At 36.6% G+C, this 17,383-nt stretch overlaps 1 protein-coding gene across 1 annotated transcript in view; it reads right to left on the reverse strand.

The window, feature by feature from the left end:
* Window positions 1–29: 29 nt before the first annotated feature.
* Window positions 30–17,383, reverse strand: part of TATDN1 (TatD DNase domain containing 1) — a 32,290-nt gene continuing 14,936 nt past the window's right edge. The window contains exons 5-12 of the mRNA XM_016216021.2: window positions 17,015–17,158; window positions 16,879–16,921; window positions 12,370–12,455; window positions 12,246–12,286; window positions 9,835–9,911; window positions 4,462–4,532; window positions 3,335–3,461; window positions 30–211 (exon numbers count right to left, since the gene is read on the reverse strand). Coding sequence (XP_016071507.1) covers window positions 109–211; window positions 3,335–3,461; window positions 4,462–4,532; window positions 9,835–9,911; window positions 12,246–12,286; window positions 12,370–12,455; window positions 16,879–16,921; window positions 17,015–17,158 — 692 coding nt within the window. The 3' untranslated portion in view covers window positions 30–108. The remainder of the gene's footprint in view (window positions 212–3,334; window positions 3,462–4,461; window positions 4,533–9,834; window positions 9,912–12,245; window positions 12,287–12,369; window positions 12,456–16,878; window positions 16,922–17,014; window positions 17,159–17,383) is intronic.

Genomic DNA, 17,383 nt, shown 5'->3' on the forward strand with positions numbered 1-17,383 from the left:
TGCTGTGATATATAATCTCTTTAGACAAGTTCCAGAGAATTCCTTTATTGTAACTTTCATTAAGTTTTATCATGAAACTTCGCATACATGATGCAAAATACATACCAATTACATGTCAGGAAAAAATACTTTAATGGTATTGTTATATAGCGTATTGGCTAATTCCAGTGAATCCTCATCTCTTACTGCTGACATTATCTCCAGTATTTGACTAAAACAGAACAAAAATAGATGGTTTCAATTTCCAAGTACATACTGTTTTAAAGGTATTTATCTTTTTCCACATAAAGAATGATTACGAGCACCTTTGAGAAACTTAAGTGGGCATTAAAGTTTTCAGCACTATCAGGTTTCTGTGGTAGTCTTGCATATAACTAGAGCCAAAAACTGGTTTCAAATAAGTTAAACAACCAGCCTATATTATGTGTATCACTATTAGGGAATTAACCTGGTGGAAATGAGTCCTTTTAAACTGTGGGTCATTACATACTCATTACTGGGTTATGATTAGCTTTTTAAAAAAATGGAAGTTACGAAAGGAAAAGTACAGTGCATGTAGGGAAGTACTGTTTCATTTCTTTTGGGGTTTTATTTATGTATGTACATGGGTAATTCGTCGATGTAGGCCATATTGTGGGGATAGCTGGCAAAGTTTGAAAGCCACTGCTTAGGGAATTAGTACAAAGGATAGCAAGAAATTGCAGTATGATCACTAGCACAATGAGAGCAAAGGAAGTTAGAAGTTATTTACTCAGAACAATGTGTGTTTCGGGGGTGGGTGGGGGTGGGGGACTGGGCTTTCTTTTCCTGTACTTTTCCCTCTGTAATAGAATAGCTCAGGTGTTAATCCTTCAGTTTCTCTGCCTAGAATATCCATAATGTTTTCTAGCATTCTTATATATAGATACAATTTTTTATACATGAATTAGAAAATTCTAAAGTCAAAATTAAACATTTAAATAGTTTTGTCTTAAGCTTTTTGTTCCCTTTATCAGTGTCTAAAATATAGAACACCTAAAGGTATTAGGAACAGAGATTAAAGATTAACGAACTTTTTTATTCTGTAAAAGCACAAAAGGCTTGCTTAATCTATATACTAAATGATCTTACTGTGCTAAATTTTTGTTATGACAGTGAAAATATGCTAAAAGCAAATCTGTTAACATTTAAATCGACACTAAAGACCCAGTGTTCTTTGTAAACTGCAGAAGTTCTTTGGAATCAGAACTTACATGCATAATACTGTGCAAAATCAATGATTCCTGATACCCTTCTCCCTTCCAGTCCTTTCTCCACACTGATACCGGTTACAGCTTAAGAAAAAAGCTGCCATTTTCCTGCTTAAAATCCTTTGGGTCCCTATAAAATGTAAACTACTGAGGTTGGCAAATAAGAGCCCTCACAATCTGGCCTCACTCTACCTTCCCAGACTTACCAGTTACTCGTGGATTCTACTTTCTGCCACACTAAACTCACTGTTTCCCTGAAGTAGCCAAGTCCTCCTACAGTCTGCCTTTGCTCAGCGTGTTTGTCTTGGTCTGGCATAATTCCCAGTTAGTAAACAGTTGAAATGTCACCTTAGGTCTCTTATTTCCCCTCAAGGTAGACAGCTGCTATATGTCTGGTGGTCCCAGTCACATATTCATACCTCTATAACACCACTACCATCTAGAATTATACTTTTTATGTGCTTGTTTGTTCCAGAGGGAAGGGATCCTTGTCTGACTCATTTAATGCCTTATCCAAAGTGCCTGGCACAATGTACCTACTCACTGGTGGATGCATGAGGGCAGGGACTGTCCTGATTCTTTTGTATAGCCTCAGTAAAATGACACATGGCAAGAGCTCCAAAATGTGTTTCAAGGAATTTATTTAGAAGGGAGATCTCTGTACAGATAATTAAAACACAGAACTGTTAATAGATGGAATTTGATTAAAGTGACTTTGTAAGTAGGAATTTTAACTTGCTAATTAGACTACAGCATGTGTTTTTTTGAAATGTGGCTTAAACTTTTCAGTTTGCAAATGTTGACATTCCCAAGCTCTACCTACTCAGAACTGATATTCATGATTGTAGTTGCTAATCAAGCACTTTTAGTTAATGTCTGCATTTGGAAACACCTTAAAATTTTATCTTGCAAATGTATGGCTAAAATCAACAGCTATACCTAACATTAAGGCAGTATAGAAAATGGATTTGGACACACTGTTGGCAACTATTTCCTCTTCAAGCTGGCTGCTAGAAAAATACTAGTTTCTTGTCTCTAGTGTCCTCTTAAATCTCCAAAGAATTATTTAGAAATATTGTATTCTGACTGAATTTGCCAGTATGTACATGTCATAAAAATTACAAGTGATTCCTTACTAAGCAGAATTTATATATATTCCTCACCCATGGGTTTTAAAACATTAAGTTTTAGAGTCTTTGCCAATACCAGCATGTTTAATAAAGGAAAAGTCTTTCCATTATGTTTTTATAGAAGAATTCATTTTTCTGCTTGCTGAATTTAGACCTGGCTTAATATTCTTACCTGTTAAAAACTACTGGGGGAAAAAAGATGGTGTATATGGAAGGAATTATTACAGTGTAAAAGTAACAATTCAATATTTTTATGAATGTGTTATATGTCCAATTGCCTAAACTGGTAAACCGTACTAGATTGATACAGTCTAGACTTAAATTATGTGCTTGTGCAAACAAAACAACTTAGATGATGTCCCCATTAAAATGATATAACTTTTCCTTTAAGTTAAAATATGTTCTCCAGCTCCTTGACAGTTAAATGAGTAACAAAGCCCCTCTTTTCATGTGCTATACATAATATTATGAATTAATTTTTTTAAGGAAATAAAAATACAGAAAGTTCTACCCCTTTTTCTTTTGGAAAAAGGAAATCCTCTCACGTGTTATATCTTAGGTTTATTCAGGTTGTCAAATCATTTAAAACACAGATACCATTAAAAAGGTCTACTGAGATTGCATTTTTATAACCATCAACAGGGAAGATGCACGAGAACAGCACTTAAACCAGGTAAGGTGTTTCTATATATGGAAAGCATTTAAGATCTTTTCCCTCTCCTACAAAATGACACATGACCAAAATCACAGGAAGTTCTCACTGCAGCAATAAAACCACCTGGGGTAGACAGGATATGAAAAGGAGCTGAAATAGAGCAATTCAGGTAGAAATTCCTCCAAACCACTGCATTAAAATGGTGGTGTCTGATCTGAACTTCATTTGAACTTCACCCAACTTTAATTATGTCCCTTGAGTTCATTTTGTTTGGTGGTTAATTTTAATGTTTTTGAAGAGCATGAAAACAAAATACTTACATTATATGGCAGGGTTCATTTCTGTCTTTCAAACAGTGCCCATTTTCCCATTTCTTTTTGGTAGGAAATGACGTTTTTACATATTTTGAACCAGCATGGGTACTTTTGACTCCACACCAAGGTGCATCTAGAGTTAGCAAATAGAAGTCTCTTCAGAAGTTTAACTTTTTGAATTATTTAAATGAATGTTACCAAACTAATACATAACCTCTAAAATATAAGTCATGATTCAGCTTCAAACATGGCAAAAAGCAACAGAAAAGTTCTAAGAAAAACACAAGATAAAATCTTGAACTGTACAAATTCTTAAATGTTTTTATAAGACTCACTTTTATTCCCCCTCCACCATTATTGGTGGTGTATGACATGCTTTTAAAAGAAGACCTAAAGCTAAAAATACAACTGTAACATGAAAACATTTAGGTTAAATTTCTATATTGCCTCAACTGAATATAAAATGGTGGCTTTGAATACTGGGGTTATTCACTAACCTATTTCCTTAATTAAGAATAATAGCTTACACATTCTAAAAGCATTGTACTTTTAATGAGCTTATTTCGTTTTCATTACTCCCCAAGGAAATAAACCTAATTTCTTCAGAATCGCTCGGCCTTGATTTTACCAAAAAAGTCAATGCGTATAAAAAGACCCTTAAGTTCCAGGGTACAGATACAAAGTTTAGCTTCTAACCTTGTTTTATTTTAAGAGGCAACAGATTATTATCAGAAATTCTTAGACTAAACCAATTTGATTTAAATTTCTGCACTTTAAAAAGTACTGTAGAATTAAGCGATTATAAAGAAGGCACTGTGAAAAAAAAAGTTCTGAATAGTTTTTGAAACCCTGAGCAAAAATGCTTAGTTAAGACTCATTATTTTAATGAAATATTCAAAACTACCACCTTAGTTACTGACCTCCTTTTAAGTGCTTAGGCTTTGCTACACTTCTAAAATTGAAAAAAATCACTTGCAAAAATATTTTTCCATCAATTGATAACAACCCCCAAAGATTTTCTAAAAAGTGTTATCTGTTGAGGCTGATATGCTGTTTTAAAATAAAATACCTGTTCAATTTTCTTTAGCTTTTTGGCATAGGTTAATATGAAAAACTTCTAAAAACAAACTTACCAGTCTCAATCATTAATTTTTCACTAGGTATTGACTTCAAAACTTCCAAATTAGCCTCAGTTTTCAGTGAGCTTAAAAAAAGATATTAATGTATAAAATTAAAAGGTGCATTTAATGACTCATTTTCATACTACAAACGTGTAAAATGGATCACAAAACTCACTCAAAATCCCAAAACAAACTTTGGTAGGCTACAGAGGCAGTGTACCATTGTATCTGCACATCCCTACTAAGGTTTTAACTGCCAAGGCTGAAAACCTTTTTAAACAAAGGGCTACTAGGCCCTTGCCAGCAAGAAAAAAACCAGGGCTTGGGGTATGAAGTCTAAACCACCAGCAACAATGCCAAGTGGAAAAGGCAACTTGTCAGCCATCCTGGAGTTGCTGAGCATTTTTATACATCAAGTTGGGGAGTGGGGTGTAAATTGTTCTGAAAGAATTTACAGTGTCTATAGATAAGGGGTAGGAGGAGGTGAAGCAGGGTCAGCTCTGGGATAGGCTGAGTCTTCCAGGAAGAAGTGTCTGTCCTGGGACTGGCTGTGGGCAACAGACTGGAAAGTTCAAGCAGAGCTCCTGGAGTTCTATGGCGCCTGGCTAGCCTCTCTTTTTAGATAATTGTGGAAATAGCCACCAGCAGTTAATCCAAAATTCCACCAGACAACATACAGGAATGTGAACAATATTAGCTGGCCCTGCAGTTAACTGATTAACCCCTTCCTGTCTCTTCCTTCAACACTGGCCTGCTGTAACTTAATTTAGGACATTTCAGAATTTTCTCCTTGTCACTAGCCTTACTGAATCCAGATAAGAGATATTCCAACTAGATCCTGCCTTTGCAGGGATGCAATAACTTTGACTCAACTTTTTAAAAGAATTCACTTCTCTGAGCAATTTACATAACTTAGAGTAGTATAGTCTAAGCTTTCTCTTCCTGTTTCACCTGTTTTCCAGAAATCTACAGAACATTTCTCTATTAGCAAAACTCACCTTTTTTGTTTTTATAGGTTCTCCTTTTTGAATATCTATAATCTTATTTTAGTAGGACTTTGGGGGAGGGGGGAGTGAAATGTTTGTCTAGTTTACCTTAAGTACCAGGCTTTTAATTAATGTCCTCTAGAAAACAAAATTCTTATTTTCAGCCACCTTAATACTTGGTCAATATGAATATTTTCTAAAATATACTGATACGCTTTATAATGCGGAGAAACAGAGCTTGCCACTGCAAAATATGCCTTTTGGGATATTAAGCAGGTTATTTTTAAGAAAAACAGGAAAAAACCTTTGACCTTCCCCTCCTAACTGCCTAAGAGAATTTAGATAGAGGACCTGCACCATTGAGAGAGCTATCATCATAAATAACAATAGTTTAGTCAAACTAAGTGTGACCTAAAGGAACCTACAAGTAGCAAGGCCCATTAGATCAAAGTCCTCTAAGTCCCATTGTTAAAGATGGCCCAGCAAACATTTGTTTAGCAGACATTTGCTTTTCATCTCCACCAATTGCCTTCCTCCCTTTGTAGTCCCATAGCACAACTCGCCCCCCCTTCCGTAGCTCATGATGGCAATGTACCCCTCAACTGCCTCATCTGTCTTCTGGTCTCATATTTTTATGGAACTCCCACATATACCTACGTAATAAGTTTGAACATTTTCTCCTGTTATCTCATGTTAATTTGATTATAGAGTCCAGGCAGAAGAACTTAATGGGTAGAAGGAAAATTTTTCTGCCCCCACAGTTTGGATACTAAATTTAAAACTTTTCACCAAATTAACAGTTTGCATATTTTTGATCTCATGAAATCAAGTCTGATTGACTTATTAATCTTCTCCAACATGTACTCCATGCTTGTAAAAATTGATCCAAATATAGAAATAAATACTACCAGAAGAAATATATATATATTTTTAATAATTTTTAAAAAATATATCTTTATTGATTTCAGAGAGGGGAAGGAAGGAGAGAAAGAGACAGAAACATCAATGATGAGAGAGTCATCCATTGATTGGCTGCCTCCTGCATGCCCCCAACTGGGTGGGGATCGAGCCGGAAACCTAGGCATGTGCCCTGACCAAGAATCGATTCGAGATCTCCTGGATCCTAGGTCAACACTCAACCTGGCTGGGCCAGAGGAAATATTTTTAATCAAAGCCAATATCCTGCCCAGCCGGGTGTGGCTCAGCGGCTGAGTGCCGACCTAGGATCCAGGAAATCAGGGTTCGATTCCCGGTCAGGGCACATGTCCGGGTTGCAGGCTGCAGCCAATCAATGACTCTCTCATCACTGATGTTTCTCTCTCTCTCTCTCTCTCCCTTCTTTTCTCTGAAATCAATAAAGATATATTTAAAAAAAAAAAAAAAAGCCAATATCCTTATTTAAAGGTTTCCCATTTAAGGAAGAACAATTATGTGGTCAAGTTCCCATTTTCTTGGGGAGGGGGATTATTAGAAACCAAAGACTTTGTCACAGTATAAATTACCATATCGAAGAGACTCAGATTAAGACCACAATAATTAAATTTCACAATAAGAATAGAAATACTGACTTTGATTAAATGACTAATCCATTAATTCTGTTAATGTAGGGAGGAAAAAAGCTAAGTCTTTATAAACTCAAGATCATTTAGAAACATCTGAGACAGACTTAGTAGTTCATACGGATAGAATAAAGGCCCTCTACCCCCTTCCCTTAAAAGCCATCTCAAAATAACAAGAAAATAAAAACAGCATTATTTTGATGAAACTAGGAGACATTTTTAACCCCTAACCAAAATACATAGAGTAGAAAGTGGATGGAGAAACGATAACCTATATTTATCTGCTAATCCACTTAAATGCTATATAGGTGCCTGCAGAGAGAGAAATACTGACAAGTAAATCAATTCATCCAAGAAAGTTGTAAGAACTGAAAGAACCAGGTAAAGGCTGGGATCATACAGGGGACTGAAAAGGGGGCTTGTTTGAAAAGTTGGGGTAAAGAGAAGATGGGAATCCCAGATTACCTTCCCATGAATTGGTGTAGAGATGATTACCTTTGCCCCCATCCAGGGGGGAGGAAGGGGAGGAGGGGGAAGGAAAGGAGAGAAGGGGGGAGGGGAAGAGAAGTGTACAGTCTGGAGAATTTAAATCAGACTGGACTAGTGAGCAAGCACAGGAGTGCAGGGGTGAGGCATGGAACTGAAAATGGAGACCTCTCTCTAACCCCACCCTGCTTCAGAACACAGGCACATTTATGAATCTCCACCTGTTTTCAGCAGCGATCAGAGGATCCTCTCTGGAGAAACTGAACCAACCTGGAGGAAAATCTCCGCAAGCTGACATTTAGGAATCCCTGCTGAGAATGTCAGTGGGCCACCTGACTGGCTTGCCAGTTGATGGGCTATCTCACCACTGAGCTTCCAATCAGCTTTTTCTCTTTTTTTTTTTTAACTTTTACAATATACAGGGAAGAACTGCCTGACATTTGAAAAAGGCCTCCATTGTGATAAGAGACCAAAACAACAAAAGGGGAAAAAGGAACTAAGAGCATTTTTCAGCAAACAGAAAATAACTTTCAGAACTTTCAGCAAAACTTTCAAAAACTAATTCTTCAGAGATGAGAAGATGCTGCAGAAAAAATATTAGGTGGAAGTGTTTGTGTTTTTTTAAATCCACTATCTAGACAAATTTTCAAGAGGGAAGAGTACAATATATTCACTTTCAAATGTACTACATCAAAACAAATACATGGGACCTAAAACCAGTTCTATCACAGACGAGACACTAGTCCAAACAAGCAGAAAGGTGGAAGGGTCTGGAAGGAATGGAACTATCAGATTAGGCAGATGTTCTTACGTGAAAAAACAGATAAAAGCATTTTACAGAGATGCTGGAAAGTGTGAGAAGGCTTGAAGTTGAGAAGAAAGCCACGTACGCAAAAGGATGAGGGACGTTACTCCAAGCGAATAAAAAAGTGGTAAACACACAGGCCAGCAGTCAACAGTACACAGACATCGTAATGAAAACAACATGTGCACAGCCGGGAATTCTGAAGAACTACGTCGAGGACTATGGAGGATAATGCAGGTAGGGAGCAGTAAGAGGGGTGAACTTAAGTGCGCACATACCTTCATGAGAATAAAGGGAATGAATGAATTACAGCAATGCTTATTCAGAAGGCGGCAAACAGTAATGTGGGTGCCCCTGGAAAAGCTGACTTGGGTAGAGGACATGCTGGAGGACTGTTTGTTAAAAGCCTCTCAGTACTATTGGATTTTTTATCCCTTATGCGTGTATTCCTTTGCATATTAATTTACAATTTAATCAAATAATTTAAAATACAGAAGACACACCTAGGACATTTAAGTCTGAACTCTATAGCAAACAGTTAATTTCATGATTCTATTTCCTAAGATTTTAGTAAAAAATAATAGAAAAATAATTTTAAGGAAATGAAATTAATGAGGGAAAACAATCTTATAATACTATTTTCCAACTTATTTAATGAGCTACTTTGACATCCTGTAAAAAGACATTGGTGGAGGCTCACCAAATTTGGAAGAAAATGAGCCTGTATTGGGTGTGTGAGGTATTAGTTTAAAAGTCATTTCTAATAAAAAGTATCCTGTAACCAAAAAATTAAACACTTAAAAATATTTTTAATAGTTTTAAAAATAGCAGAAAGGGCACCAAGCGAGGAGCCAGAGGACACAGGTCCTCACACTTTGAATTACTTTATACCTGTTTCTTAGCTTCTCTAAGCCTCAGTTACTTGGCTTACAGAGATGTATGTGATCATGTCATGGTATAACTTTTCCCCCACGGTCAAACCTCTCTCTCACACTCACACTCACACACATACTGCTATGAACAGTCATGTTTTAAAGGGACAAAATAACCTGAAAATAAATTGCATTGCTAGAGAAAGCTAGCTGCTGAGCTCAACACAAAATTATTTTTTCCCATTACTGGAACACAGGGTAGCTGTTTTTTTTTAACCCTCACCCAAGGGTATTTTCAGTTGCTTTTCAGAGACTGGAAGGGGGTGGAAAGAAATATGTGAGAGAGAGAGAGAGGCATCGACTGGTTGCCTCCCGCATGAGCCCTGACCAGGGCTGCAGATCGAGGTACATGCCCTTGGCCAGAATTGAACCTGGGACCCTTCAGTCCACGGGCAGAGGCGCTAACCACTGAACCCACACGGCTAGGGCAGGGTAGTGTTCAAGCTTTAACTTATAATCGTACTGTTCAACTTCCTACATAATTACTGAAATTCTCAGGCCAAGATCAATGCAAAATACAAACTTTAATAAAAAAATGTATCAGCAATTCACTATAAAACCATTTAAGGAAACTACTTAATATAAATGTTAAAAAAAAACAGAAAACAAGAACCTACCAACCATTAAATCCTATATAGAGATCCAAGTCAATCAAAGCAGCTGCTGTTTCCTTGGTACCATCAAATGAATGCACCTAAAGACATATAGGCATGATTCTATTATTATAATGAATGACTCTTCCTTTAAAATTCTAAATAAAATCAGTAAGATTTTCTAAGCAAAAATATACGTGCATTAAGGGTTTGGGACCATAAGATTTCAAATGCGGTGGTGCCTACAATTTTTATTTTCAAATTAATGCTCACAATTATAACCTGTCATCTCCAGTGACATGAGACAAGAAGGAATTAGTTGGCTGCCAAAGTTTCTGTCTTTGTGGTGGTGTGGCTCTCTCTCCACCAGCATTATGGCATGTACACATTTTAACATGTATCTCTGGGAAAGAGGACTGGACTAGAGCCACATTCTTAGGCAAAAGCATGAGAAAAGTTAAAAATGCTATAAAAGTGTTAAAAAATATTTTTAAATGTTCAATTTTTTGGTTACAGGGTACTTTTTATTATGACTTTTAAGAGGCAAGCTTTAAGACATTTATAAAGAGGTGGTAAGAACATTGCTAAAACAGTGCAAATTGTTATATAATCAATCAGTTTAGTAGTCCCCCCCCCCCAAAAAAAAAGAAACCTGAGATGGTGTTTTTCTCCTTCAAAGATATAGGGGTTAGGGCATAGTTTTCATAGTTTGTATATATTTATGTAACCAAAACCAGTAACAGTAATAAAAGTTCTTTAAACACACCCAACCAGTGATATCAAATTAATACTGAGCCTAGAGTCTGAATACACTAAGGATCATAAGTTTCTCAACAACAAATAAAACTATTACACAGATGCCCAAAAGGGTTTATATTTTTATCCTCAGCATTTCCAGCTGACTATAAAACATAGCCTCCAACAGTATCAAAATAGTTTTAAATGTGACTCCTCATGAACCATTTCAGAAAATTAGTTATTAAATCTTTATTTGGAAATTTCTTTTTAAATAAAAGTCAAAAACAAGCTGGATTTGCTGCTGCTATTTTTTTTTAACTATTATAAAATCATCCAAGTAAATTCTTATTTAGAAATAAAGTAAGTGGGCTGAGAGGTAGAGCCTGAAGGTTATAAGTGCCACCACTAATAACAAGAGCATTAATGAAAGCCTCTCTCAATTTCCAAGTACTGTTCCTAAATTATAGGGTCAGTACACTACAGATAAAAAAGCATGCATATCACTAGTATGTATGAAAGGTGAGGCTAAAAACTTGAGAGTAAATATGAAACTGTGACAGCACCACGACATGCTACACAATTAGTGCCCAGTGCTGTCCTCCTTCCTCCCCTGGCATAGCACAGATGGGTGATTTTATATGCCTGGGTAACAGGCTTTTTGCTGGAGACCAGCAAGTCTCCTGCAATTATGTATGAAAATTTATATATCCAAGCACTTTTCTGAGGCAGACTTTCAAAGGAGTCCATGATCCCCCCAAAATTAAAAATCACTGATATAGATACTCAGGTTAAGTGGTGAGCACATAATATTTATGAGAAACGTCTCAAGATTAATGATTGAAATGACCATATAGAGAAGTGTTTAGAGTAGAAGCAAATTACAGAAAGGAGAATGAGTCGCTAAGGCAGAGGGACAACACTCAATGAATACAAAGGCAAACCTGAAATGAATGTTAAATTATTTTTAAGTATTATTAAAATTAGTTTTATTTTGTTCAAATTTAAGAATGGCTAATATAAGTGGCAGAGAAAAAATATCACATACTATTAAAATGAGTACTTTCTGGGGTTGTCTTGTGAACAAAGACACAAAATATTCTTGTACTTTGAACAAAGAAACTAAATTTACATGTCCTTCAAATAATGAGAGAAGAATCTTAATAATTTTATTGTTGACATTTGAATTACTTTAGAGGCCAACCTTAATAACCAAGTTTTTTTGTTGTTAATCCTCACCGGAAGATTTTTTCTCCATTGTTTTTTAGCAGGGAGGGGGAGGCAGAGAGAGATCGATGTGAAAGAGACACATGGGTTGGTTACCTCCCCCATGCATCCTGAGCGGGGCCAGGGATGAAGCCTGCAACCTAGGTATGTGCCCTTGACTGGGAATCGAACCGAGACCCTTTGGTGCTTGGGCCAACACTCTACCACTAAGCCACATTGGCCAGGGCCCAAGAAGCTTTTGTGCAGCATCTATTAAAAACAACTCTTGCCCTGGCCGGTGTGGCTTGGTTGGAGTGTCAGCCCGTGCACTGGAAGGTTATAGGTTCAGTTTCGGTCAGGGCACATATGTAGGTTGCGGTGCATACAGGTATGGAAGGCAACTGATTGATGTATCTCATATCAATGTGTTCTTTTTCTCTTTCTCTTCCTCCCTCTCTAAAATAAAACAAACAAAAAAAACCTCTTATACTTACCACTCCACCTACACACCGATCTCTATTTCTTTTCATTATGTCTGTGAATTAAAAACAGAGAACTTTTAGCAAGTAGCTGGATTTCTGCAAACCTTAAATTCTAAGTATTTTAGCTTTGACTCACCCAAAAATTCAGCATGTGAGTTTCGACAGTGAAGAAACATTGGTAATTTTGTCTGTTCTGCCAGTTCAAACTGTTTTTCAAAATATCTGCATAATGCAAAAGATTTTGTTAAAAATTTTACTTTAGCATGAGAAAAATAATTGTCAAATGATCTTTCTTAGTTAAAGGAATTTCCCTAGAAATTATAGGGTGAAAATAGTAAGTTCAGACATTTAAAATATGTCAGGCTTAGCTAAAGGCTTTTACAACACACATATTCTGGAAAGGGATACTTCATTTTCTGGGATTACAAAATTATTTTCAGAAATTGTTATAACTACTGGGTAAATTAGATAGCGCTTTACTATTGATGGCCAGAAGAAAGAACTATAGAGTTTAGCTTTAAAGGTATGGGGAATGTTCCTCCAAATAGGTACTTTTAACTAGCTTTCCAACCAAATCTCAGCAAATGAAGCAGACACCCTCCTATAACCTGTGGGATCCCTTCCCTGCAGAATGTTTGGTGGTGGAAAACACACAGCCAGCCCTCTTCTGAGAGCTGGCTGAGCACCATCAGCAGGAGTCCACACACTCCAGTGAGAAGCCAGGCAGAGCTTTACTTATGTTCTGTTTTCTGTGTACTGTTGTATAAGAAATTACTGCCACTGAACAAAAAGGACTCCCTTAAAAACTAAATACAAGGACCTGTTAAAAAGCACAATTTCTGAAATACTCCATTTTTCAGAAAAATGAAAATTACATGGCAAAATAGCAGCCCTGGATATTTTAGAGTACTTTTATAAAAAGGTTTTTTAAGTGCCATGTACCATCATCTCATTTGATCCTCAAAATAACCCTAGCACAGCACGAGACTTGGTGTCAGAGGTGGGTAGGACCTTGTCCAAGATCACAACACACAACACAGCAAACCTGGAACCACAACTCCAGTTCTCCAATTCCAAGTCCCAGCCAAAACAACGAAAAGTTGTGACATTTCAAGAAGCTTCTTCCTGGTCCCACAGTATGATAATATCCAGAGGATATAATGCGGTAGGGCAGGGAGGGGCATCTGGTGTTTTCTTTTTCCATTTTAGCACAGTGCACCCTCTCGTTCCCCTTAATGGTCAAGTAGTTTTAAGTGAAATCAGGAGTTACAGACAATATCTTATTATTTCCTAAGGGGTTTATCTCTTTAGGCCCCTTGATCTTGGGGAACAATTTCTCTGTTTAAATATCTTTGGTGATACTTTCCTATATCTTGTCTTGTGAAGTGCAGAACAACTATTTTCTGGAATACCTCTCTGTATCCTCGAAAATGCTAAGTTTCAAAATTAGAAACAGAAATATACTTTTTAAGGACATAGTCTTTCTAAAACCGGTGGTCTATGTCTTTATGACCCAATGTTTAGGTTTTTAAACCACCTTTTCAAATTCTGCTGGGTTAGAATAAGCAAAAGTATTTTTAAAGTGCGGAAATGTCATAGTGTAGAAAAACAAGGGAAAACTTGGGGGAAAAAGATTTAAATCATTATGACTGGTCACTATTTCCATAACCTCTACAGGAATTTAGATGTCAACAATTAAGTGTGCTCCAGTCATTATGTGAACTTTATTATGTGTTTGGCTTCTGGCTACACAGCAGGCAGTACTCTCCACTTTTTCTTCTTTCTAAACTGAAAATATTTTTCAACACAATTCTCTGCACTAAGCCACATGATCAAGCTGGAGATTTACGGAATCTAATGATCAGCTTTGAAATTGGCCTTCCTATCACAGATCAGGCAAAAGCAATTTTCCAACCTATGCTAATTATTTATGTCCCCTTTTTAAAAATTCATAAATAAAATGTAACTTTCCAAACAAATCCATTCAATGACCATGATCACATCAGATTTTATTCTAATTTATTTAAAAATGCTTATAAAAATCACATAATATCAAGAGTCTTCAACACAGTTGATTCCATTTTATTAAGGAAAAACAGAGCAGTAGTTCTTAAATTTTCTCTTCATAGCATATATTGTATGAAGTTTTGCCTCCAAAACAATGTTTCCGTGTGGTTGTGATGTGTCTAGTGGTGCTATTAGGGTCAGAAGCACCAAAGACATGAGAAATTTAACCACTGAAGGGTCATTTTCATAAAAACTAAAAATTTCCTTACAGGTCTAGAGTAAAGTCTCCTGCTGGACATTTTAGTGCTATCAAGTTACTTTAAATTAAATGTGGAATAAAAGCTACCAAAAGCTGAGTTCAGTACAAAAAGTTGTGTAGCTGAAGTGGTGGGCTCCTCAGGCATACATAAGCAAACCAATAAAATAGCTGCTCAAGTAAGAAAATAGAATTTGTCTGATTACACTTGGCACATGCTCCACTTGGGTGTCCTGCTCATCCCTGCCAGAGCTCCTGAAGAACAGTAGAACCGATATTTCTTTCCTTCAAAGAGCATCTGTAATTCACAGCACAAAATAGTTCTAACGTCTTACTCTCCACTGTATCATACTAGGGGCACTCGGAAACCATTTACTGAATGGAGTTCAAACTCTCTACTATAGATTAACATCTGGACAACTGGCATGTGCGTTAAAGCATAAATTATAACCTGCTATACATATTGTATTACGTTCTGATCTTAAGATGATGAAGTACCCTCAGAGCAGTAAAATAAAACTGATTTCATTTCATACAAAATAATTTCATTTAATAGAAATGTTTCATTTAATTAAAAAAAAATCAGTTTAAAGTTATTTATGTTGCATTTTGGAATCAGTTTTAACTCATCTGTATGAAAAGCCACATGGGCAAGAAATCTTGGGGGATTTCACACCACAGTCCTTGCCTCACGAGGCTCATCTTACCTGAAAACAGACACTAAAGTGGAGGAATTATGATCTGTGGGCTTAACCTAAGAAACTACTACAGACAACTTTTTTTCTATTTGAATGTGACTATGTGAACTTTTAAGATTAAGTGAGCTGACCTACAGGATATTCAAGAGAGATAAAGGGATTTAGTGATCCTACCTGTAATCACATGAACATCCTTGAAAAACAGCAAATGTGTCACTAGCTAATCAGCTCTGACAGGGTAATAAAGATGAGAGGACTGTCCAGCTGGCATGGCTCAGCGGTTGAGCATCGACCTAGGATCCAGGAGATCGTGGTTCGATTCCGTCAGAGCATCGACAGAATTGATGTTATGATTCGATCCCCAGTAAGGGGTGTGCAGGAGGCAACCGATCAATAACTCTCTCATTGTTGATGTTTCTCTCTCTCTCTCTCCATCTCCCTTCCTCTCTCTGAAGTCAATAAAGACATTTAAAAAACAAAATGAGAGGACTGAAAGACTTCAAAGTGAACATTACTCTAACCCATCCTATGTCACTTGGTTATGGACCTTCACACTCCAGGAATTCTGGAGCTTCAAGTTTAGGGTGTGACAGGCTTGCTAGTCAATCTGCTTCTCACTACAGGCATTTTCAACTGGGCTGGACATATGGGGCTGTCTGTGGAGGGGCAGGGAAGGGAGGTGGCGAAAGCACATTTTTGGTATGTATAATTTGAAAAATCTCTTCAAGCCATAATGTCACTGGCTTAATGATTATCATATGACAAAATGGGTAATTATTAAATATTATGACAGAGTTAGATGGTATCTTAAGAATTGACCCAGATTCCTTGTTCATGTATAAAAAACTAAGCAGACAGAAGGTCGTTTATTCTTAAAAGGCCCTATGGACAGATATTATACCTTATTCATATTTTTAACTACTGAGTTCCTAGCAGTTTCTGGCACATATGACTATAAATATTTGCTGAATGGTTGAATAACTAAATTAACCTCCTTTAGAAGCTCATTCTAACGTTTTATCATCTTGATATTGTTTTTGAAATTCAACAAAATGAACGTCTTCAGTTAAGCCTGTGACCTAATTTTTCTTTTCAGCCTATACTACTACTCACCAGTATGACAGAGCTCCAACTAAAAGCTATAGGCAATAGGGTGTAGGAAGTCCCCAAGGCTTATAAGCTTTGTTGTTTTCTAAGAAGCCACCACTCTCAACATGGCGCTTAAGAAAGGATTCTCCTGCTCCAATGTGCACTATCCAATGCCTAGCAAGAGTAAAGTAAGTGTTTCTAGCTTTTAGTGATCAATCCTCTCTCTTTGATACCCTTTCCTCTTAAATCATATTGCCACAAATGAATCCGATTCCTTTCACTGGAATAATTCATGTACAAATGCATTAAGCTAATAAAAAGCAACACAAGTCTCTACTATATAAAACTCATCACTTATTTCTACCATTAAAATCAAATTAGATGGTTAAACAAACAGGGAACTCTATCCTTCCATTCTTTAGGAATTCTATGCAAGTATGCAGGGAATTTGTTTCACTTAACTTCTGATATGCAATGGAAAAAAACAAAGTCCTGATGTTTAATCCAGCTACATATTCAGAATGATAAAAGCTATTTTTTAAAAACCCACTCTTAGGATTTTACAATAATTTCTAAAGTCAACAAATTTCCTTACTTGAGCTGAGTATCTTTGGGACAAAACTGTAGTCGGTCAAAATCTTCAAAAGACAAAAAAGAATAAATTACTCATGATTTGTATGGAACAAATCAATTATTTTCAAGGTCATGCATAGGGTAGGGTTGGCACTTACCGAGTCCACATTCCCCTATTGCCACAACTTTCCCCTTGTTGTTTTCAGCAAGATTTAGCAACTCCATTAAGTAAATATCGGGGTTATTCTTTTCAAATTCATCACATCTTGTAGGATGACATCCAACTGTACTGAAAAACATATCTAGCACAAAATAATGTCCTAGGATTATTTTCAAAATATTTTTCACATTTATATTAATATGCATAAATGAGAATATAAATTAATTTTTTTTTAATCCTCACCCGAGGATTTTTTTTCCTTTGCATTTCAGAGAGAGGAAAGGACAGAGAGAGAGTAACATCGATGTGAGAGAGACACATTGCCTCATGCAAGCGCCCCTACCGGAGCTGGGGATCGAGCCTGCAA

The sequence above is a fragment of the Miniopterus natalensis genome, chromosome 16, assembly GCF_054644295.1.
Source record: "Miniopterus natalensis isolate mMinNat1 chromosome 16, mMinNat1.hap1, whole genome shotgun sequence".
Lineage (NCBI taxonomy): Eukaryota > Metazoa > Chordata > Mammalia > Chiroptera > Miniopteridae > Miniopterus > Miniopterus natalensis.